The following is a 23,348-nucleotide window of genomic DNA, read 5'->3' as shown; positions in this document are numbered from 1 at the left end:
GGACGGAGTACAGGTGTATACGGCCTCCATAGTCACAACTCTAAATTCCTGGTGATGTTCACTGAAGAGAGGTAAGTCATCTAAGAATTGTTCTGGAGACTCCGCTATGAAAAATTGGTTATATGAAGTCTTCTCCAACCTCCTCGTGTGTATTAACAATGGTGAGTATTAGTACTGCAAAATGACTGAGGTGACGATGACAGAAAAGACATCGTATGGAATTGGTAATAAATAAAGTTTAATTTTCTAGCAGCCTTCATGAATTTTTCCTTGCATATATTATAAAGTTAATGACTGAATCATATACTTAAGCTCCAATAGTTTACATTAGTGTGATTGATATTAGAGGTAAATTTCAGTTTTTAAAAAAAGCTAAATTTTAACAAGTATAAGGGCTTACCTATTTCTAAAGAATGCTTCTGGTAGTGTTTGTTTAAGAAGAATAATCAGATCTAGAAATAAACCAGTAAGGTACAGACTAAACATTTATGATTATGTGTCTGAACCTGTCACAATAATGGCAGTACTATTATCCTGTAAAAAGTTTTTAAAAGTCTAGTTTCTAAAAAATATAAAAATTGTCCTCAGAAACCTGGTTGAGGTCTTTCTCCAATCCCTCCAGCCAGCTGAAATACTGCCAAGCTCACTTCATATGCAAGGCTGTCCGCATTTTCCTGCAAATTACATGAAAGGATATTAGATGAGAAAGACACAGCATCTACCAGGTTACTTGCAACTTTAGGGGAGGTAGCTTTCTGATTTTGATTCACTAACAAATATTCAAATGAGAACTTTTTTTCATCTTTCAGTAACGAATTACAAGACCCTCAGATAAATGGAAAACAAGTCACGTTCTTCTAAATCGGGTAAGTTCCTGGTTAACTGATTTTATAAGCTGATTTGATTATCACGCTAAAGCTCTGAATAAATTCAATAGAACCTAGTCCTTAAAGGCAGGAAGGCCACAACCAGCCTGAAGAGTAAGTAACTCTTAAGGCCCCATCCTCATCCACTAGGGATATTTATTCAGTATATTCTGCGGCGGCCTAAGCTTCTGCAGAAAAGCTACTGTATAAGTATAAGTTAACGGTAAATATCTCCTTCTGAGAGCTATTTACCTAGTCACCCCACTCTAACTGCCTCAGCTGAGCAAACACTTTTAAGTCTTTGACCCTATCAAGAAAACAGAGGCACAGAGCAAGGCTGTCATTTAAAGGAAATCTTTTGAAAAACAAATTGAAAAGTCCAGAGACAAAGATGAATTTCAAGCAGTATGGATGACGGTACCAGTTGATTTAGAAGTGGACTTGAACTAACCAGCTATTTTCATAAAGCAACAGGATGTTTTTTAAATGAAGGAAAAAGGTATAATCCACTTCAGGATGTATATGCTTAATATGTGTCAAACTAAGTATGGTTTAGTACACTAAGTATTAGTTATTCATGCAGCAGTTATAAGAAATATGACACTTTCAGGAAATCTAGAATAAATTATAAGAAAAATATCTGGGGGAATTCTGTTCAACTGTGTAACTACTACTGATGAAAATAACCTAAAAGGCTCCATGAATCTCACACATTAGAGATTCCAACACCATTAAAATAGTTTTCTCTCCTGCTGCCTGCCCTCCTCCACCTATGTTAGACTCTCACTGCACATTCCTCCAACAGAATTTGTCCCAGCTTACCTGCGAGTCCGCTTCTGCATAGACTCGGACTATGTCTTCGGTACCAGAGGGCCGGACGAAAGCTCGAGAAAGCCTGTACTTCTTCACCAGCTCATTGATGGCCTCCTGGAGTCCTGGAGGTGTAACTGCTTGTCTTTCGGCATCTGTGGTGCTAATAACTTGCCTGTCTGCAACCTAAGCACAAGCATTTCTCATTTGTTACCATATCACACTCCCTTTCACAAGCTTAACCCATTCAACATAATTCCCACCAAAAGATTATGGCCATTTCATGTCAACAGGAACAGGCCCACATTTCAGCTTACTGTACCACAAAGAGTACAGCACTGAGATTTCCACAGACTGTATTACAGTTATTACTAAAATAATGGCCAGTAAGTACTGTATGACTTAGTCATTGATCAAATAATCTTAGGTATTTAAAAAAAGAGGGTCATAAGAATCTCCAGAAAAAACTGATCTGAACAATCGGCAGCCGTTTCTGTGAGCTCTGGCTTCCATATCTCTGTCTTTCAAAAATTCTGTTGGTGAATGTGTAATCTGGTATAAATCTGTATAGAAATCAACCAGCAATTTATCTGAAATGCCTTTAAAAATTCTCTTTCAGCCCACAGATTCTACCTGTCAGCATCTAGCCTCTGGAAGTACTCTGTAAGCCAAGAATAATGCAGAGGAAATATTTACAGCTGACTCAACAGGCTATCCAGGACTCGCTTCAAAATAATATTAGGGACATGGAGGGCACCTGTTGAAATCTGTTCTCTCTACACATGTTATCTTTTAAATTTTTATAATAAAATCTTTTAAAGTGATACATAATATCATTTATACTAACGTTGGAAACCAGATACTTCTAAATAACAATGGTTAAGAGCGATTCTGTAATTTTTAAAGATGTGAGAAAATAGTCTTTTCTATGCAATATCTATTTACAGAATGCAATTGTTTTAGTTAATTTTCAGAAAAGAAGTAATTTTAAAATCTCGCTCACACCTTAACTTTGAGCTGTCTGTTTGGAAGATCTGTATAGAGGGCGTCCCACTGCTGTACGGTCAAGCCCTTCAGAGCCAAGATTGCCTCAATCACCAGCATGTCAGAAATAGCATCACCAGTTGCCTGCAAGATGCAGAAGCAGAATACAAGCAGAGCGTGGACATGAATGCCTCTGTCTCAAAAACCAATCGTCATGTCCTGGCTGCCCTCCCCACCCCAGCCCCCGCCCCCAATGCAGGTAACTGACGGGGGTAAATACGAACTACAACGAGGGAAAAAGGTATCCATGGAAGACAGCAGTAACGGGTCTACCAAGAATACTGAGACGAGCCTGCCTTTAACCTTCCTGCTCATCTGTGAAGTGTAACGAACTCTTAAGGTTCCAGCACTAACACTGTATGGCTCAGAATTTTGCTCTCAACTAGATCCCTCTTGAGATACTACGCCACGATGATGGAAGGCCTCATGCATGGTAAAGTGGAGAAATAGGAGCTTTGGTGGTAAGACACACCTAAAGTTGGGTCCATACTGTGCCACTGAGTCTTCTTCATTTATAAAACAGGAATTATGGTGACCCCTCTCCCTCTGTTACTGCAAGGATTACACAGTGAGGTATGCAAAGTGCCCAATATGCGCAGGACCCTCAAACATTAGTTCTATTGCTTTCCGCTGACCTACACTTTGCGCTTCCATTGCCATATTCTCCACTCCAATCCAATAATCTGACCCACATATGTGCCTTGTCAGAGACTATTTTTCCTGAATTCCCTTGAGAAGGCTGGTTTCAAAACATATGCTTAGATACATTTAGTAGCTGAATCTGTTGGCTCCAGCTATAAGCTACTCATTACTTGAAAATACGAAGCACATAAACACTGTCACTGCATTTCAGTATAAATCTAAATTGTTGCAAGGAAGCCGCCACCACTTCTCCACTCTGATGTTTATACAGCACATTATCCTGTCCACCTTCTGAATGATGTAAAAGTGACCAAGAGCCCGCCACCCCTCAGTTCTGACCTGGTTAAACAAGTCAATCACGTTTTCAAGCATCTTAGCAGCTTTCCTTTTCTTATCTTCTTCTAATTCTTTTGCTAGTTGTTTTATCTTCATTTCAGCAGCTTTACTAAACAGAACCTACAATCAAAGCATAACAAAAGTCAGAAAACACTATCCATGCCCCAGTCTTACGTACGATCCTCCCAACTGAACTGCTTTTGAAACTCTCAATGACTCTGGAGAAACTGAGGGGAAAATGGCAGCCTTAGAATGTATGAAATTAGTATAAAAAACCAAATCAGAACTCAAGATATTACAAGGGGGGGTGGGGGGGAGTTCCTTTATGGATTATAAAACTGGGTTATCGAAATATAAAGATTACAAATAAAATATCCCATTGGCAAAGGAGAATGCACATGGCGAGTTTATGATGTTGCCCTCAGCCAGCTGAACCAGTGCTGGGCAACCAGGGTTCCTTAAGCCTTACCTGTATTCATTTTACTTTGAAGAAATAACTCACTGCAATTAGTGCAGTTTTCTTGTCCTAAGTTTTTAAGGACATAAACTAAGCAAAAGTAGAAAAGAGGTTCATCTTCTATCTTACGTTACGGCAAACACTGCCACGGATGTTCAGTATAATAAACAAACAGCGTGTTGCTCAGGATCCCTGCCCTTTGGAACTGCCTTGCCTGGCATGATTTTAGTGCCTTCGGAGGCCCAGTACTAAAGAGGAAAAGCCACTTGATGATATACAAAGAAGTCTGCTGGTAAACTAAGATGCACACTGGTCACTTGTTTTGTGGAACCACGGCCATTTCCATTCATTTACCCTCCACCAGGAGACCTGAGCAGATGCGACATACCTTATGGCCTGTGAAGACTAAAATATTTACTATCTATCTATCTATCTGCCCTTCAAAATAATTTACCAACCCCTGCATTAGATCACTGAAGTTATATTTTAATTGCATTTTCTAGGAACTCATTTTTCTTCTCATATTCATGGCCTCTAGAAGCCAATTTTGAATTAATGAAAATCATTTGACCTAGATAAAATTTTGTTAGCCACTTCAAATCCATTTATGAAATGAGGCTATGTATAAAAAAACATTTAATAAATATTCTGAACGTTATGAATATGCTAAAGACCTATTAATATACGTTAAAATAGTGAACGTTATGATACGCAAATTATATCTCAAACCTTTAAAATTTTCTCTGCTAAGAGCCATAAAAAACTTTATATGCCAATTCTAATTACTTTAAACTCATTTTTAGTTGCTAGTAACTTAACTCTCAACCTTTCCAACACTTTTCAATTCACCACAGCTACTGAACTTTCCTTTTGCCACGTATGGCCAGTTGAAGGAAAATATTTTAAAAGGGATGTACAGACCATCTGGTTGTAGGAAAATTAAGACCTGCCATGTTTCTGAAAAAACTATATTATAGGAACAAATCAGCATTATCTCCTCACACTCGAAGATCATTATAACCTAAAAGAGCCATAGTTTCACAGAACATAATAATATATTAACTATATCTTATTCTATCACCATCCCAGTCATTTCAGCAAAGTGGAATATTACCTATTACTACCCAGATACAGAATTCCATCACTGGAGAGAGGTGCCAGCTAAAGCCAGATGCCGCTGCTCACGAGAACTTACCGTGCCGTGCCCGTTGGCTTCAAAATAAACTCCAATGTCAAACTCCTGAGCCTTGTGGTGCAGATGCTTTACGCCAGTTTTAGTACAATAGACAGGTACCTGTAACACACATGTTGAAAGAAACAACAGCAGTTATTCCATCAGCAAATATTCACTGTGTACCTCTCATCCCAGGGAACAAAGCCTCCGGAGCTTAGTCTAGTGAGGAAGACAGCTAAGCAATTGAAATACTAAGTGTAAAGTGTCACTGCGGGGGAGTGGCTGCACTGTAGAAGCATACAGCCAGAGAGAAAAGCACGGTGAGAGTGAGAGGTCCCTTACAAGAGAATGAAAGATCCCAAGTTGGGGAGTGGCACGATATAATTGTTTCTGAAAGCTCCGTGTAGCTACAGTGTGGAGAATGGCTTAGAGCGGGGGGTCTGCAAGCTTTTACTATAAAGAACCAGATAACTAATATTTCAGGCTTTGCAGGCCATGTGGTCTCTGTCACAGTCGCTCAATTCTGCCACTTTAGTGCGAAAGCAGCCACAGACCATACAAAAACAAACGAGCACGGCTGTATTTCAATAACACTAGAAACAGCTGGCCAGCTGGACGTCGCCCACAGGCCACTGTCTGCTAAGCCCTGGCTCAGGTTAGGTGGTTTCTAGGGCTAATCCCAGTAAGAAATCACGGTGGTTGGGACAGCAACAGTGGGTAGCGAAAGCCTTGGATGGATCTGCCAGACAAGCAGGGCTGAGGAAAGACGGCAGCGAAACTGCAGAAGAGAGCAAGCTCAAACGAGCCTGGCATTTAACTGGATCCAGGGGACCTCAGGAATGGCTAGTGCTGAAAATATTTAACCCATAAGAGAATGTGTTGAGAAGGAGTAGCTTCTGATGTTGTTTCTTCAACAGGGCATTTTACTATAAGGAAGTTTTGAGACAGAAATTAAGAAAATACTCAAATAACCCTAACACTGAGAATCCCTAGGAAAGGCAGGCAACTGGGCCCCAGCTGGAGTCCCTTGAGTAAGTTTACTGGGCACAATCAGGGCACAAACTAGCAGCCTCCAGATGTGTTTTATTTGGACTACCCACTATTTCTTTTCAATTCTGAATCAGCTGCCAAGACTTAAAAGGCAGGAAATTCACACAACTCAGACTTTCAGCTTCTCCTGAAGACTCTGCCCAGAGGGGGCAGCAGCTGGCCTGGCATACCTTCCTAGTCCTCGCCCGCCTACTGGCTTCGTTCACTGCCCCCATCCAGATCCTAAAGGAACCTGACTTTGTCACTCCTGCTTTAACAACAATAGAATGGCCACAAAAACTACTAAAATGCAGACATTTGAAAATGGATACACAAATGCTGGAAAATACTACACTAGCCAGGGAAAAAAGAATAAAGGCAAAAAGACCCAACTTCGGCCCTGCAGCCTCTAACTCTTAAAGCAGGTAGCATGGTACAGGACAGTCACCTACCTGGTGGATGCTGGGGAAAAAAATCAGAAACAAAACCTCCCACCAATCCAGAAAACATCTCCACAGAAGAAGAAGACAGGTTTTATTACTGAGTAAGCGTTAAGCCAGACTGTGACGCACATCTCAGGCAATCTGCTAAGAGATGGCGAGACAGGAAGAAATCCCACCCTTTTGCAGAGCTAAAGCTAGCTAGTGATCAAGATCTCTCTTCAACCGAACGTGAGGGAGGCTCCTTTGAGCCTGAATAGGTCCTGTCCTTGGCCGTGTCTGCAGGAGCCCAATTTTATCAGGAATCTTTTGCTAACTCACTTTAGCCAGAATCCCCTTCCCTCAATATCTGACCGAAGTCCCTACCCAGAAGCATCTGATCACCCAGGCCTGCCTTCAGCAAAACTCCTGTTAGGTTGGTTTAGCCAGAATCCCCCCTAGCCGCCCCCGTTCCTCTTCGTACTTTCCCATCCACCAACCCCCCCCCCCACCTTATTCCTTGGCTACAAAATCCCCACTTTTCCTTGCTGTGTTAGGAGTTGAGCCCAGTCTCTGTTCCCCGCTACAAAACCCCATGGCGATGTATCTATTGAATAAGCCTACTTCTTAGGAAGACGTCACAGTACCTTCTGTCACACGGAGTTTGTCCTAAATCTACCTGATAAGTGGAGTGGCCACTGGTGTTAGCTAACTGCCCTTCTGCAAAGGAATAATACAACTTCTCATCTCTCTCTGTCAAGAAGATAGGTGTCTGGCTCTAAGTGGTAGCTAGGTGAAACTCTCAGGAGACTGAGGCATGGGATGCTATCTTCCTTGACGTTTATATTTCAAAGAGGTGACTCCAGGCCCTTATGGTAAACACTTCTGAACTGTAAAACTGGCCTATTTCACCTAAAAAGGTTGATATTAATTTCAAAAGGACAGAGAAAAAAGTTTTCTAAAAGAAATACTCTCAGAAAAAAGAGGGAGGAAAGTCTCTTTCCCTTTTTGCATTAGGGACAATTCAACTTTTTCTTATTTTTGATTTCTATTTATCCTTAAGTAGACAACAGCTCAGCTTCGTGCACTTCGACCTATTTATTTTTGTGAGGGCATTATTTTCCTCACAGAAGCATCTCACAGTAGAAGATAATGATGAGGAAGCTACCAGAAAACGGAAATGTTTCGATACCTTCATAACTTCTTCCAGGTAGCGTGTTGAACTTCCATTGGCATATGCAGTTTGTACGACACCAAGACTCAAACTGTCTCCAATCTAGACAAAAACAAGGACAATTACCTTGCCATCAAAAGTAAAGACCCTACAAAAGCAAACCTTTAATCAGAGTTCTAAAGGATGACAAAATTATCAGCCAGTTCAGCTGTGCCTTAGTTTTATGCAATAAACAACTCACCAAAAATTTACATGTATGCCAGAAAAAAAGATAAAATACTTTTGAGCATTATTTAAAGCAACTGTACAAGGAATCCTTGTGTTTTTTTATTTAAAATCACCTGATTTCGTTTCTGTTACTCCACGGTTTGTATCAGGATTCACCCTTAGTGCTGTATATTCTGCGGGCTTGGACAAATGTATAAGGACACGTCTCCCTCTTTACAGTATCATATAGAGTGTTTTCAGCCCTAAAAAGCCTTGTGCTCCACCTACTCATCCCTCAACACCCACTTCCCCCCAGCCCCTTGCAACCACTGATCTTTTAACTGTCTCCACGGTCTCTGTGGGATTTTTCTGCAGAATATCATATAGTTGGACTCACACTAAAATACACAGCCTTCTCAGATTGGCTTCCTTCACTTAGTAACATGCGTTCAACTTTCCTCCACGTCTTTTCATGGCTTGATACATCTTTTTTTTTTTCTTTTTTCCTTCACTGCTGAATAATATTCCATTGTCTGGATGGACCACAGTTTATTCGCCTATGAAGGACATCTTGTTTGCTAAGGAATCCTTTTCAAAGAAACCTGTGGTTTCTTGATCTCTTTCTCTTTCGTTTTTAATAAAAGTATACACTGAATTCCTAAAGTACACATTTTCCCGATTGTGATAATTATCATTACATTTTATACTTACAGCTAACCTGAGATTTCCAAAAGAGCATAACAAAATAAATCTCACGTTACTAAGCTTATCATAATCGTAGTAAATAAATCCCTCAGAGGAGGAGATTTTCTATTTAAACTTGAGGCTCTGGGGAATGATGTTCGTGGAACCCTCATTAAAATATCAGTTATGAAGAAACCAAAACTTCGTAAAGCTGCAGATCATGAAACTTTTTGCCAGTATGAAAGAGAAAAGACTGCGCTTCCCTGGTGGCGCAGTGGTTAAGAATCTGCCTGCCAATGCAGGGGACACGGGTTCGAGCCCTGGTCCGGGAAGATCCCACATGCCTCGGAGCAACTAAACCCACATGCCACAACTACTGAACCTGCGCTCTAGAGCCCTGGAGCCACAACTACTGAGCCCGTGTGCCACAACTACTGAAGCCCGCGCGCCTAGAGCCTGTGCTCTGCACGCAACGAGAGAAGCCACCGCAATGAGAAGCCTGCGCACCACAACAAAGAGTAGCCCCCGCTCGCCGCAACTAGAGAAAGCCTGCGTGCTGCAACAAAGACCCAATGCAGCCAAAATAAATAAATAAAATAAATTTTTTTTAAAAAAGAAAAGACTACTCTCTTCAGGTTCCAAACCAGAGCCCCAGTGTTGAAATGACTGGAATGACCACTTCTCTGTGTTTTCTGGCCACTTCCCACGATCATGCCTCAGACATTCAAATGACTGCCTGATACCGAACAACCTCCCCAGTGAGTCTTGCTTGAAAGGGCAGTCCGTCCCCGCACCATACCTCCAGCAGGGGTTCCTTAAGGAAACTGCTGATGAGTGCTGCTATCTTGTCTCCATCCACGAGATGAAACTGACCGTCTGCATCATGGTAGTAGTAAACTATTCTGTCTGCATCTCCATCGAAGGAACAGCATCTTTCATGGGACTTCATTTCGATTCCTGCCACACAGAATAATTCAAAATGAATAATTCAAATTAACTGAATAATTCAAATTTCTTCAAATAAAGGGGGATAAAACTCAGTGTAAAAAGTTTTTGGTTTTTCTCTCACACCAGTTACAAGGGAAAATTCTTTTGGTTAAGTACTGATCATAAGTGACCTTCTGTGTTACATGGAAGCATGTCCACTATGACTTTTCAAGAGGCGTTTAAAATTATCCTTCCAGGGCTTAAGCAGAATTAAACATGTGCTAGGCAAATAGAGCCTGTCCTCAAGATTTACAAAAATCAATTGAACAAAGTTTCTCCCAATTTGTAAACTGAAGCCCAGCTGAAAGGAATAAATGTCTTTATAACTGCAGATAAAGAACCATTACTATCCTTACATGATCAAGCAGAGGGTACAAGCAAATATAAATAATTGGAGTGTTTTGTCATTGAGGAGAATCCTGATCATTTCTCCTGTCTGAAGCGCTACATAAACATGTAATTGTTCCTGTACCTGAATGGAGATAATAGCTTCAAAATCAAGGGAAGAGGATTCATTTAAATGGAAAGAAAACAACATAAAAATAATTATCCTTCCAAACAAAAACCAATGTCGTAAGCTTTAAATAGTACACAGGTTTACTGTATACAGGGCAAACTTTCACAGCTAAGTGAAAAGAGCATTCAAAATCTATCTAAGCTGAAACCCGATATGATACTAAAATAAAATTCCATTTTACAAGCCAGAGGTCTGGCAATACAGATTCCCACACAGTGTTTTCAGAGCTACACGTACTGAATTGAATGCAATTTCCCTAGCACCACAATGTCCTTTCTCATATAAAAAATAACCGGCAGTAGATGAGGTATGTGCTTGAATCCTGAAAAAAGTGATTTTTATTTGTTAACACCATTAATAACAAGAAACACTGGTCATTAAGAGCAAAGGATAACCTGTGAGAGACCAATGGCTTGTGTAACTTGTGTAAAGTTACTGAAACCTCAACAGCTGTGTCACATCAAATCTTAGACAATGTGGCTGTTCCTTTGCCATGACAGCAGCGGATGGACAAACCCACCCCAGACCTACAGAGACTGAAACCCTCGGACAGAGCCCAGGAATCTGTGTGCGGGCCAGCCCTCCAGGTGATTCTGATGCCTGCTAAAGCTTGAGAGCACTGCTCTAGAATCCCACCTTGATTTTGCTTTCTCCACCAGATTTCCTGCGCCCCGTGAGGAGTGCTGTGACTCGCAGGCAGAGAGCAGCCTGTGCTCCATGTGGTACCGAACAGCGGGAAGAGGCCCAGATGTGTAACGGCGGCAGGGCCAGGACCAGCTCACCTGGCCAGCTCTGTTTGTGAGACTGGTTTCAGGGAGAGCGCGAAAAACACATCTTTCACATACCCTGAGGAGGTTTCTGATGACTTTTCACAAAGTCAGCCCCACATAAATGATTGAGCTTCCCTTTGGTCCCATCGTTAAACAGCTGCACTGACAGCCCCTGGGAGAAGTAGTGTTTCATTTCTCTCAGCTTCAGGGCCCCTATGCCGTTCGCACAGTCAACCTTAAGTGTTCTTTGGTCATCTCCACTGCAGGAGGCCTGAAAAGGAAAAGACATATGCAAGAAAAATTTCAAGTTGTAACAGTGAAGCATGGCATATACATGTATATATAAACATCTTCCATTATTTCAGTTATAACTCGTCTGTTTTAACCCAGGAAACAAAAGGGTATACACATTCAGATGAAAAGTGTAAAACACCGAAGTAAAATGTTAAAACACCTTTTTTCAGACACAGACACTGGAACAGTTGCATTGACTGAATAAATGATGGAAATGAAGCTTTACTGGAATTTAGCCTCCATTAAGCAAGGTCTCTTACAATATTATAGTCTGTATTACACGGCAGGCATTCAAATATGGGCCTGAGTACACAGATGAGTGAGCAGTCGTAACATCCATCCTTCTCTTCAGAGCATATTACACCACCAGGCTTTTTTCCTGTCAGTCTCCTCTCCTACCCATCTCACCCCAGAATGTAAGTTCTATGAGAGCAAAGGCTTGGTTTTGTTTAACTACGCCTGACAATGACATACATCGATATTTGCCAATCAAATGAATTACACCCCTCAAATCTTGTTCAGGTTTAGGAAGCTAATTCACCTCGAAGAAAGGCTTTCTCAACAGTAGGTGCCTCAAGTATGACGCCAACAGCACCTACAGTAACTCTAAGACCAAATTCCTCTGAATGAACACAACGATAACCGCAAGTACACCACTCTTCTCCCCCGGTGAGCTCAGAACATATTACATGCCTTGCCGAGTAAATGCCAACAGAGTTAGCAGGATACAAGGCCCAGACCTTGCAGAGCCCTAAAAAGAAAAAGGAGACACGCCACATTTTTGGAAGAGGAGGAGGGGTAACAAATATCTAATTAAAATAAATTGTTCAACTGATGTTATTTTGGTCATCTTCTTAAGCTCTAACCACATTCAAGAGATTTTCACCTGTTTCGTAAGTTCCACAAAGGCTGCAGAGAGTTTCTGGTAGTAACCTTCTATGGTTGCTTTTCCATACTGGCCACTGGTGTTTCGACAGTACACCATGTAGTGCAGTTGGGGCGTCGTCAACAAGCCATAATCTGCCACAGAAATACAAAAAGCAATTTACCACATTCCTTAAGAAAGAAGAAAAGTTTAGGACTCATACTGTGTGAATTTCAGGGTGACAAATCCTCTTCAAAAAAAGACACCTCGGGCTTCCCTGGTGGCGCAGGGGTTGGGAGTCCACCTGCCGATGCAGGGGACACGGGTTCGTGCCCCGGTCCGGGAAGATCCTACATGCCGCGGAGCGGCTGGGCCCGTGAGCCATGGCCGCTGAGCCTGCGTGTCCGGAGCCTGTGCTCCGCAGCGGGAGAGGCCACAACAGTAAGAGGCCTGCATACTGCAAAGAAAAAAAAAAAAAGAAGCCCAAGTGACTGGCATCTCAAGGGGGGAGGGGCAAGGCTTGTGGCACTGAGCCTTTAACCTGTGGGATGTGACCCTAATTCCAGGTAGATAGTGTCAGAATTAATTGGTGGTGGAAAAGGCACACACTGGACACATACTTGGTTCTAAAAAAAATATGAACTACTACTGATAGCAAAAACCAATCATTCAGTATAGACGGGTAGCAGTATAAAAATACAGCAACGTAGAAAAGTAATAACTGAGTTCTATTTCCAGTAACATTACGAACTATGTAATTCAGATGAACCCTCCTCCCGAAGAAAACCAAAAATGCTGAATAAGAGAAAAATCTCTTTTTAAAAAGAATTACAGTACCAACATTACAAAGGAATTAGGCCAAAATTTACATGAAGAGAGAACTCCAGGATGTGAGCTAAGGGAAGCCAGTTTTGCTGAGGACATTCCTCTAAATAAGAAGTTGAGCAATGGTTCCCAGTGCAAACAGTCCATGCTGGTCTAAGATGTGCAACTGGGGGAACAGGCTCTCATGAGGCTGAAGCCCCAAAGGACTATTCTTCAAACCATAATTCGAAAAGATACAAGCACTCCAATGTTCACTGCAGCACTATTTACAGTAGCCAAGACATGGAAGCAACCTAAATGTCCATCGACAGATGAAAGGATAAAGAAGATGTGGCACACATATACAATGGAATATTACTCAGCCATAAAAAAGAATAAAACAATGCCATTTGCAGCAAAGTGGATGGACCTGGAGATTATCATACTAAATGATTAAGTCAGACAGAGAAAAACAAATATCATATGATATCTCTTACATGTGGAATCTAAAACAAAAAAAACCAAATGAACTTATTTACAAAACAGAATAGACTCACAGACTTAGAAAATAAACTTATGGTTACCAAAGGGGAAACGTGGTGGGGAGGGGTAAATTAGGAGTTTGGGATTAACATACACATACTATTCAATACTATATATAAAGCAGATAATCAAAAAGGACCTACTGTATAGCACAGGGAACTCTACTCAATATTCTGTAATAACCTACGTGGGAAAAGAATCTGAAAAAGAATAGATATATGTATACGTGTAACTGAATAACTTTGCTGCGTACCTGAAACTAACACAACATTGTAAATCAATCATACTCCAATAAAAAATAAAAAATTAAAAAAAAAAAAAAAGGACTACTCGTCGGTGCAAGAGTGGGTTAGAAGTGAATCAGCCCCCAGGGCCTACTCCCCGGAAAGCTGTCTTGGCACCGAGCAGAGCAGAGTGGGAAGCCCACCCCGAAGAGCTGTCACCACAAGCACAGGCCTCCCACAGACACCCAGTTCAAATTCACGTAAACACGGATCAGAAGAGCCCTGGCATCAAAGAACCTTGTCACCCACCAGCCAGGTAGTACCCTCAGGCCCCAGCAGAAGCAAACACTAAACTCAGCCAGGGAAATACACCTTTATCATAAACCTCCAAAATGTCCCAGAAATAATTTTCCCAGAAAACAGCTTACAGTCAAAAATAGCTAAACACACAAGAAAGGCACCACAAGCAAGAAGCAAGAGAAACAGCAAAAGTGGACCAGGATCCAATCAATATTCCGTGACGAAATCCCTCAATGGTCTTCAGAGTCAAGCACAAGAGTTTGGACTGGAAGCAGAAAGTCACTTTAAGCTCTTGAGCCCTGCAGTTATGTAACAGAAACGGTATTTTGTGAAGGCAACTTTGGCTCTGGTATAAGGATTAGGTGAGAGGAGGTGGGAAAGCTCAAAAAAAGTGAGTAAGAGCTTAGACTAGCTTAATGGAAGTGTGCAAGGAGAGAAAAACCATATTCCAAAGACACATACTGAAGGACAAAACAAAAGGATTTTGTGACCGATATCAAAATTACCAAATAAACATTTACTAAATGACTATTATAGACAGTTACTCAGTAAAAAGCATCACCATCTATTCCACGGAACAACCCAGAAACCTAGAAGCCATTCTTCAAGCTCTAGCCTCATCACGTATCACAAAATCCTCTGAATTCATTACTAATTCCACCTTTTTCCATTTCTCTCACTAGCATCAGTCTTGCACGAACTACTGCAGTCCCCCCTCTCTCCCCCCTGCCCCCTCCCTCCTCCTTCTCTCTCTTCCCCCCTCGCTCTCTCCCCTGTCCCCTCCCCCCTCCATCCTTCTCTCCCTCTCCCCCTCCCTCTCTCTCTCCCCCCTCTCCCTCCCTCTCCCTCCTCCATCTCTCTCCCCTGTCCCTCTCTCCTCCCCCCTCCATCCTTCTCTCCCCCCTCCCTCTCTCCCACTCCCTCCCTCTCCCCCCTCCCTCTCTCCCCCCTCTCCCTCTCCTCCTTCTCTCTCCCCCCGCTTCCCCATCCTTCTCTCACTCTCCTCCTCCCTCCCTTTCTCCCCTCCCTCCCTCTCTCTCCCTCCCTCCCTCTCTCTCCCCTCCCTCCCTCTCTCTCCCCCCTGCCTCTCTCTCTCTCCCCCTGTCCCCCCACAACAGCCAAAGGGACTTAAAGTGAAAATGTGATCCTATTCTCTGGCATAAAGCCCTTCAACAGAGTCCCACTGCATTTGGAGTAAAGCCCCAATTCTCACCACGACCTGTAAGGCTTGGAATGACTTGGCCCCTGCTTACCTCCCTCACCCTATCTTCTACTAGCTTCCCCCAGTCTCTCTGTGCTGCAGTCACATTAACCATCTTTCATTTCCTGAAATACACTAAGTTGAAGAGAGAAATGAGCAAAAGGTTTAAAGAAAAGGAAAAAAAAATCACTCTCAAATTTTTCTAGATTAAAACCCTAGAAAAGTGATGGTTCTAGAGATAGAATGACAGTACTGGAAAGTTCAACCACTCTGGGGATGACAGAAAGAACACAGTTTGGGACAGGGTGAGACATCACTCAGACCAATGCTTTCACACCTCAGGCCAAGCCTGTCAACAGGTCATGGAATCTACTTAGCAGACCCAGCCGTCATTTCTGCATTTTTTTAACAAAACAGATGAACACATGTCATTGAGTATGGGTAAGTACGGTTCACTGAAACTTTCATTTCAGTCATACACACAAGCACACTAGACACATGTCATGATACAAAATCGGTTTCTTACTGTAGGTTGTGATACGTACGCAGTGGAACAGACTCCGGGAGGGCTGTATGTAGCCGGTAGTCAAAAATGGCAGATGAACTGATGAGCGAATGAATAAAAGAATATACGCAGCTGGAGCTATGGCAGTAAATATACTCATTCAGAAATGAGGCAGAATGAAAGCGAGAAGTGAGGAATGCCACATTCGGAGAGACAGAAGAGGAGCCCGTGGACAAGACCAACACGCAACAGTGGCCAAGGAAGTAGAAGGGAAAGAAAGGGAGAGGTCACAGTGTGGACTGTTGATGTTATTTCAGGTGATGTCTCTTCACAGACATCAACTGAAATAAAAACTTTAAAATATAAATTCTGAGAGTTATTCTTAGATCACAGATCCCTTTGAGTATCTGACAAAAGCTATGACTCCTCTCCCTAGAAAAGCGTATGTGCAGGTAACACAGCACGCTGTATCCAGAGGCCCACAGGATCCCTGCAGCTTAACCAAACACGCCCCGGAAAGCCCAGGCCCCAGGTGAATTCCCGCTTTATAACAGATGAGTGTTGGGGGAGACATTTCCCTGCAGAGGCAAGGATGGAGACTCACCAGCAGTAGGCTTAGTAATGACCAGAAGAGCAAACAGAGAAGCAAACCAGGTGAGTCCTGGAAGAGGCCAGGTTAACTGGGAATGAGGGAACACACAGGAGGTTGAGGGGATCAAGAGAAGGTATTTTAAACGAGAGAGATCTGACATCAGGAAAATTCACCTCCAAGCACAGTGGAGTCACTGCATTCACATGGTACACAACCAACATGAGAAGAGGATTCCAGCCTGTCTTGTTGCATTTAATTCTTCTTCAGTTGATACAATAGGAAAAACCACCTGTCAGAACTTCAAAGCATGATTACAAGTAGGTCAAAGATATTTTCCATCGTTATTTGACCTGTTAACAGCTGACTCCACACATGATCAGCTATTCGGGAATACCCGACATTGACAAAAACTCCCCAGAATGAACATCTTCAAGTTACCTCAGGGCTTTTTTTTTTTTTTTTTTGGTAAACATTTTTAAAAATTTATTTACTTGGGCTTCCTTGGTGGCGCAGTGGTTGAGAGTCCGCCTGCCGATGCAGGGGACATAGGTTCGTGCCCCGGTACGGGAAGATCCCACATGCCGCGGAGTGGCTGGGCCCGTAAGCCATGGCCGCTGAGCCTGCACGTCCGGAGCCTGTGCTCCGCAACGGGAGAGGCTACAACAGTGAGAGGCCCGCATACCACAAAAAAAAAAAAATTTACTTATTTTTGGCTGTGTTGGGTCTTTATTGCTGCGTGGGGGCTTTCTCTCATCGTGGCGAGCAGGGGCTACTCTTGGTTGCAGTGTGCAGGCTTCTCATTGCGGTGGCTTCTCTCATTGCGGAGCATGGGCTCTAGGCATGTGGGCTTCAGTAGCTGTGGCACATAGGCTCAGCAGTTGTGGCTCATGGGCTCTAGAGCTCAGGCTCAGCAGTTGTGGCACACGGGCTTAGTTGCTCCACGGCACGTGGGATCCTCCTGGACCAGGGCTTGAACCCACGTCCCCTGCATTGGCAGGCAGATTCTTAACCACTGTACCACCAGGGAAGTCCCCCCAGGGGTTTTTATATCAGGAAATTCAGGATTATAAAGGAAGTTGTCTAAGATCAGCCTTGCCTACATATTATCTCCTACAGGTAAAATGTAATATGCAAGCCCAGAAAATTTTTTTAAACTTTTTTTAACTTAAAAAGCTAGTAGTTCATATCTAGGAGTCCATTTTTTTAAACTTTGTTTATCTGTAGTTTCAAACTTCTATAAATTAAATATATATTTATTTTGTGATTTTTTTATAAAACTTTTTAAAAGATTAATTTACAAGTCAGGATAAATACATACCATGGAAATGACCTCCTAAAACAGTCACACCGTCTATTACAGACTGTGAAAGTTTCTCACTGCTGGGCCTAGGAAAGAAAAGGAAGAAAATATTACATCCCATCCCAAGACCAACTGAGCTGCTAGTTCTAAAAGCAAATGCAGAAATTCTGTGCTACCAGTTTCAGAATAACAACTCCATTGTATTTGAACTAAATGAAACCCGCCAAGCCTGAAAACTCTGAAAATACGGGTGAAGTCTAAGCATTTTCCATTAGCCTTTCACAATATATTTCTTGGAAAGAGTTTGGCTTTTAAATGCATTTAGGAAAGATATAAAGGATACACTAATTAACCTACCTAAATACCTTTTCAACTTTGACTGTAACAATACATACACTGCCTGAGAACAGTAATAATAAATATTGAAACCACAGAGCGTGCATAACCCAGGGCTGGGTATTAAACCACCAAGGGTATAGAATCTAGTTTTCATTTTAAAAAGTCAGAATAAATTATTTTTCTATCTATCTGAAAACAAGATATGTAAGATATATAACTGCCTTGTAGAAAAAGATGTTCTGTATCATTTAAACCAGGTAATAGACAAGAGGCAAATACTGGGTTGGCCAAAAAGTGCCTTCGGTTTTTAAGTAAAAATAAAAGACACATTTTTCATTTTCACCAAGAACTTTATTGAACAACATAATCACCCTTTTGTTCCACTACCTTCTGCCATTTTTCAGGCAACTTCATAATTCCATCTTCCCAAAACTTTTTATCTTTTTGAGCAAAGAACTGTTTTAGGTACCTTTTACAGTCTTCGAAGGAACTGAAATTTTTTCCATTAACACAATCTTGTAAAGACCGAAATAAATGGAAATCCGAAGGTGCAATGTCTGGTGAATACGGCGGATGAATTAGAACTTCCCAGCCAAACTGTAACAGGTTTTGCCTGGTCATCAAAAGAGACATGCGGCCTTGCGGTATCCTGATGGAAGATTATGCATTTTCTCTCGACTAATTCCAGACGCTTTTCATCGAGTGGCTCTTTCAGTTGGTCTAAGTGGCAGCAGTACTTGTTGGAATTAATCATTTGGTTTTCTGGAAGAAGCTCATAATAGAGGACTCCCTTCCAATCCCACCCTATACACAACGTCACCTTCTTTGGATAAAGACGGGCCTTTGGTGTGGTTGGTGGTGGTTCATTTAGTGTGCCCATGATCTCTTCTGTTCCACATTGTTGTACAGTATCCACTTTTCATCGCCCGTCACAATTTGTCTTAAAAACTGAACGTTTTCGTTACGTTCATGTAGTGAATCACATGCGGAAATACCGTCAAGAAGGTTTTTTTCGTTTAGCTTACATGGAACCCAAACCTCAAAGCAATTTACATAACCAAGCTGGTGCGAATGATTTTCAACACTTGATTTGGATATTTTGAGTATGTCGGCTATCTCCCGCATGGTACACCATTCATTGTTCTCAATTAATGTCTCAATTTGATAACTATCAGCTTCAACTGGTCTACCCGACCGTGGAGCATCGTCCAGAGAGAAATCTCCAACACGAAACTTTGCAAGCCACTTCTGACAGGTTCGATCAGTCACAGCACCTTCTCCACATACTGCACAAATCTTTTCTGCGTTTCGGTTGCATTTTTACCTTTCTTGAAATAATAAAGCATAATATGCCGAAAATGTTGTTTTTCTTCCATCTTCCATATTAAAATGGCTACACAAAAATTCACCAATTTTGATGTCTGTTTTTAACTGCACGCTGATATGACAGCTGTCACATACAATCTAACAAAACTGTTTCGAATGACATTAAAGACAGCTAAGAGCTACTAGAGCCATCATACGGAAAAAAATGAACGAACCTTTTGGCCAACCCAATACACATGCAAGACTTTACTGTGAGATAATAATTTGCTACAGAACATAAGTCACTTGGCTATTCTGTTACCTATAAATCTACAAACAATGGTATCTGGAAGTCCCTCTGGTAACACACAAAGGGTAAAACACCAGTCTAGGCCATTCAGAGCCGGAGTAGAAATTTCCTTTAGAAAGAATCTCTGGCTAAAACCAGATCTTATGCAAAAGAGAATGCTTCTGTTTCAAAGTACTTTTTTTTTTTTTGATTTTTTTTTTTTTTTTTTTTTTTTGCGTTACGTGGGCCCCTCACTGCTGTGGCCTCTCCCGTCGCGGAGCACCGGCTCCGGACGCACAGGCTCAGCGGCCACGGCTCACGGGCCCAGCCACTCCGCGGCATGTGGGATCCTCCCGGACCGGGGCACGAACCCGTGTCCCCTGCATTGGCAGGCGGACTCTCAACCACTGCGCCACCAGGGAAGCCCCAAAGTACACTTTTAATCTAACATTTTACAATAACACCTTTTTGAAAAGGAAGGTAAGAGCTGCCAAACGTGACAAATGCGTAGAAATACTATAGATGGTTAATGCTTTCCAATGAACTCCAGCAAGGGAAAAATGACCTATGAACCAACAATATCACAGGTTATAAAGTAAACCTCTAAAAATAATGACTTACAATCACATGTTCTTACTCTATGGGGGAAAAACCTAAACCCGCAGAAGTAAAGGGATGGGAGACATTTGCTACGTGCTTCTCTTGTGCCAGGAAACAGGTGTGTTGCACGTATTACTTCATGTAATCCTCAGGAAGGACTGCATGATGTAGGCTTATCATCAACACTGTACAGGTGAGTAAAGGTAAGCTCCAAAAGGTTAAGGGACCTACTCAACCCGTACAGTAAGTGTGAGAGTTGGGGCTCAGACTCCAAAGCCCAAGCTGCAGTAGTGACTGAGCTCCTACATCCTACTGAAAAGACCAGGACGTGGAGAAGCCTCTCAGGGCAGTTCCACTTTCCTCGACTTTTTTGATTTGTCCTGGGCGCTAAAACAGACGCAACCATCTATGTGGTGTTCCCAAGCAGCTTTCACCAGCAGCTCTGATGGTCACCTGGTATCTCTACCAATCACCACGAAGGCATCTTGGTGCAGATTCACAGCTGCTTTCTCGCCGATGTCCACCAGCACTCTCGGCAAATCTTGTTCCTCAGCGTTGGCCAAACAGGTAGCATGGTCCTCCCAGGACGGTGCCAACATTTCACCCAAAGGATCAACCAATTTTACACCATTGTCTTCCTTGAAAGAAAAACAAATAATAAGCCATCCGTGCAGTTGTGAGGGTGAGGTGAGGAAGTAAACCCAAGCTGCTTTTCCCCCAACAAAAGACAGTGCTGGCCGGGCAGTTTCACTGGTGACCACTACTGAAGGCCAGGCGCTGGACCAGGTGTTGTACATACATCACCTCAGTAAATCCTCACAACACACGTTATCTGTCTAACTAATAATCCGATGGTTACTCCAATCTTACTTTGAGAAAACTGAGATTCAGAGCAAGTACTCTGCTTATGTTCATACAGCGAGTGTCAGTTCTGATATTAAAACATCAAGTCCATCTGACTCTTAAAGCCAACAGCCACCGTGCCACACTAGCTGTTTGAAAAGGCTGTCATCTGAGCATTCGCCACCAATTAACTGACGAGGCACAACCGCAGCAGACCCAGGACCCCTGGAGATCCTTCTCACTATGGCTGGACTCAAAGAACACACTGGCCAGCGTGTCAACCAGTGGGTGGTACAGAAGCTGAAAACTGACGCCTAATTCTGGTCTGCTCAAATTTCTGGAAAGAAAAAAAGTGTAGTTCAGAGTGAATGTCAAAGGAAGGAAATAGCTCAGAATTGTTTTAAGCAGTGCTTCTGAAATAACAATAAATGTGGGGTTCTGTCTACAAATCATTAAGCAATTAAGGTGATTTAGCCATTCAGACACTTACACCTTCAGAGTGATCCGCATTTAGAAGCTGAATAAGCAACACCCTCTTGTTTTGGGGTGGGAAGGGAGGAGGTTACAATCCTTCACTAACCCACAGAGCTTTAACTTGCTGCTGATTTAGCTACAAAGGCAAAAGTCTCATGTCCTAGCAACCAAAGAGAAGCATATTATTTAAGCCACGTATCAGTTATAGGCCAGTACAGAATATGATGGTTAAATTGTCTCAAAAGGAATACTTTAGAAACTTAATTGTCATAAACACTAGACCCATCAGGCCTCATCAGTATTCTGCCCAGGGCTCACCTTTGGATCCCTGGAGCCACGTGTTTGGCTGTTCACTCAGAACGGGAAACTATTCCCTAGCTAGAGAAAAGCTGTGTGAAAACTTTCAAACTGTGCTAAGTCTTTTCACATGTTTTCCCTCTCCCCTCCCCCAGCTTGCCTCCAATCTCTTTAATCTCTGCTAAATTAACAGAGGAAACACTTTATTACTGATGCTGTCTCAATACAACCAACTTGGAAGGACATTCTGTCACTTCTCAATGTGGACACACTCCAAAAAATGACCATCTCCTTTCACTCTCTCCACACCCTTTAAAGAGTCATGAGCTAAATGAACACTTGTTAAGAAAAGAGTTGTTTTAAAAGTAAAGGCATATAGCAATGAGAAGGCACACTCCTAGAATTAGAATTTGTGCTTCGGGTCAAAGTGCTCAGAAACTAAGGTCTGGTCTTGCAAATAAACATTTGCTTTATCAGAGCACTAAACGCATTACCTCAGGATTGTGTGATGCTGTTACCATGACTCCTATAGTAGATTTGGTCTGTTTTGACCTCAGGACAGCTAACAATCCCATTCGAAACATGACATGATCAAGGTGTTCTGCTTTCGTTCGAAATCCAGCAGTCCCATATTGAAGAGTGAGTCCATCAGGCTTGGCATGTAATGCTGACTGCTTTGTAACAGCATCTAAATCCATGTCTACAAAATTAAGGAATATTTTTCGGGCGTAAGAAATCTTTCAAGGACCATCTGGTTCAAAAACTGCCATCCCAAACTAATAGATCTGCCTCATTCTGAACCTCCCCCCAAAATCCTATGTTTGAGAGCGGAAAAAAATGGTAGAATAAGTCCCGGAGGTTAGCATTAACTGTACTGTTCACTTCAGGACAGAAATGAGACTGTCCCCAACAATTCCTGGACCCAAGGCAAACTTAAAATGGTCCATTCCCAACTAAAATGAAGATTCTACACCTAGATTCAGAGAATCCTACAAGGGACCGTATCATTTTACAAATGGGAACACTTAATTCTGGGTATCAGTTAAACAACCTAAATTTTACATGGAAAGCTGCTGACAGACTGAGGCCGAAGGTCACATTCTCCAGTGGACTGGGGCTGCATATACAAAATATCTGGGAAATCTGTGCAGTTCTTCTGCTATTCCTCCCAGACTACAGAGACCTATTCCCAAAGGAAAAGCAAAGGGCAAAAGCCTCCTCTCCAAGACTGCCCAGACCTCCCAATACACCTTGCAGTGGATTTTTGTATTTTCGTAAGGGAGGCTCAGGACACCCTTCTAAATTAAGCTCGGAAACTAGCAACATCTTCCTTTTACCTTTCATTTAAAAAATCAAACATCAGCCCTTAGCCCGCTAGTACTTCCTTCTCTGGGATACTCTAACTTTAAGTGGAACTTGGGGCTTCCAACTCTCGTTTTCTTTTATTGTCCTTCACT

The 23,348-nt window shown here is 42.2% G+C and overlaps 1 protein-coding gene across 2 annotated transcripts; it reads right to left on the bottom strand.

Moving 5' to 3' along the window:
* Positions 1-221: 221 nt before the first annotated feature.
* On the bottom strand, positions 222-22,593 carry PGM3 (phosphoglucomutase 3). Of its 2 annotated transcripts, XM_065888675.1 has the most exons (12): positions 22,386-22,593; positions 20,731-20,915; positions 17,763-17,830; positions 12,297-12,430; positions 11,192-11,387; positions 9,642-9,799; positions 7,970-8,053; positions 5,351-5,449; positions 3,702-3,818; positions 2,682-2,804; positions 1,689-1,862; positions 222-674 (listed from the first exon to the last, which is right to left on the bottom strand). In XM_065888675.1, exons 1-12 carry the CDS (start codon positions 22,587-22,589, stop codon positions 585-587), a joined length of 1,632 nt encoding a protein of 543 aa, XP_065744747.1. In that variant the 5' UTR covers positions 22,590-22,593; the 3' UTR covers positions 222-584. The 2 variants fall into 2 exon arrangements, with proteins under 2 accessions (XP_065744747.1, XP_065744748.1); XM_065888676.1 differs by lacking the exon at positions 2,682-2,804 and having other exon boundaries at positions 585-674; positions 22,386-22,589.
* Positions 22,594-23,348: the final 755 nt, after the last annotated feature.

Source organism: Phocoena phocoena, chromosome 12 (assembly GCF_963924675.1).
Source record: "Phocoena phocoena chromosome 12, mPhoPho1.1, whole genome shotgun sequence".
NCBI lineage: Eukaryota > Metazoa > Chordata > Mammalia > Artiodactyla > Phocoenidae > Phocoena > Phocoena phocoena.
Note: the sequence above shows the minus strand (reverse complement) of the source record. Positions and strands in the feature narration are given on the sequence as shown.

Excerpts from the sequence above, each read along its gene's own strand:
- PGM3 (XM_065888675.1), bottom strand. The coding sequence starts at position 22,589 with ATGGATTTAGATGCTGTTACAAAGCAGTCAGCATTACATGCCAAGCCT. Across the intron at positions 9,800-11,191 it reads TCATCAGAAACCTCCTCAGG|GAATCGAAATGAAGTCCCAT; the intron begins GTATGTGAAAGA and ends TCTGTGTGGCAG. Across the intron at positions 3,819-5,350 it reads AAGCCAACGGGCACGGCACG|GTTCTGTTTAGTAAAGCTGC; the intron begins GTAAGTTCTCGT and ends CTTTGATTGTAG.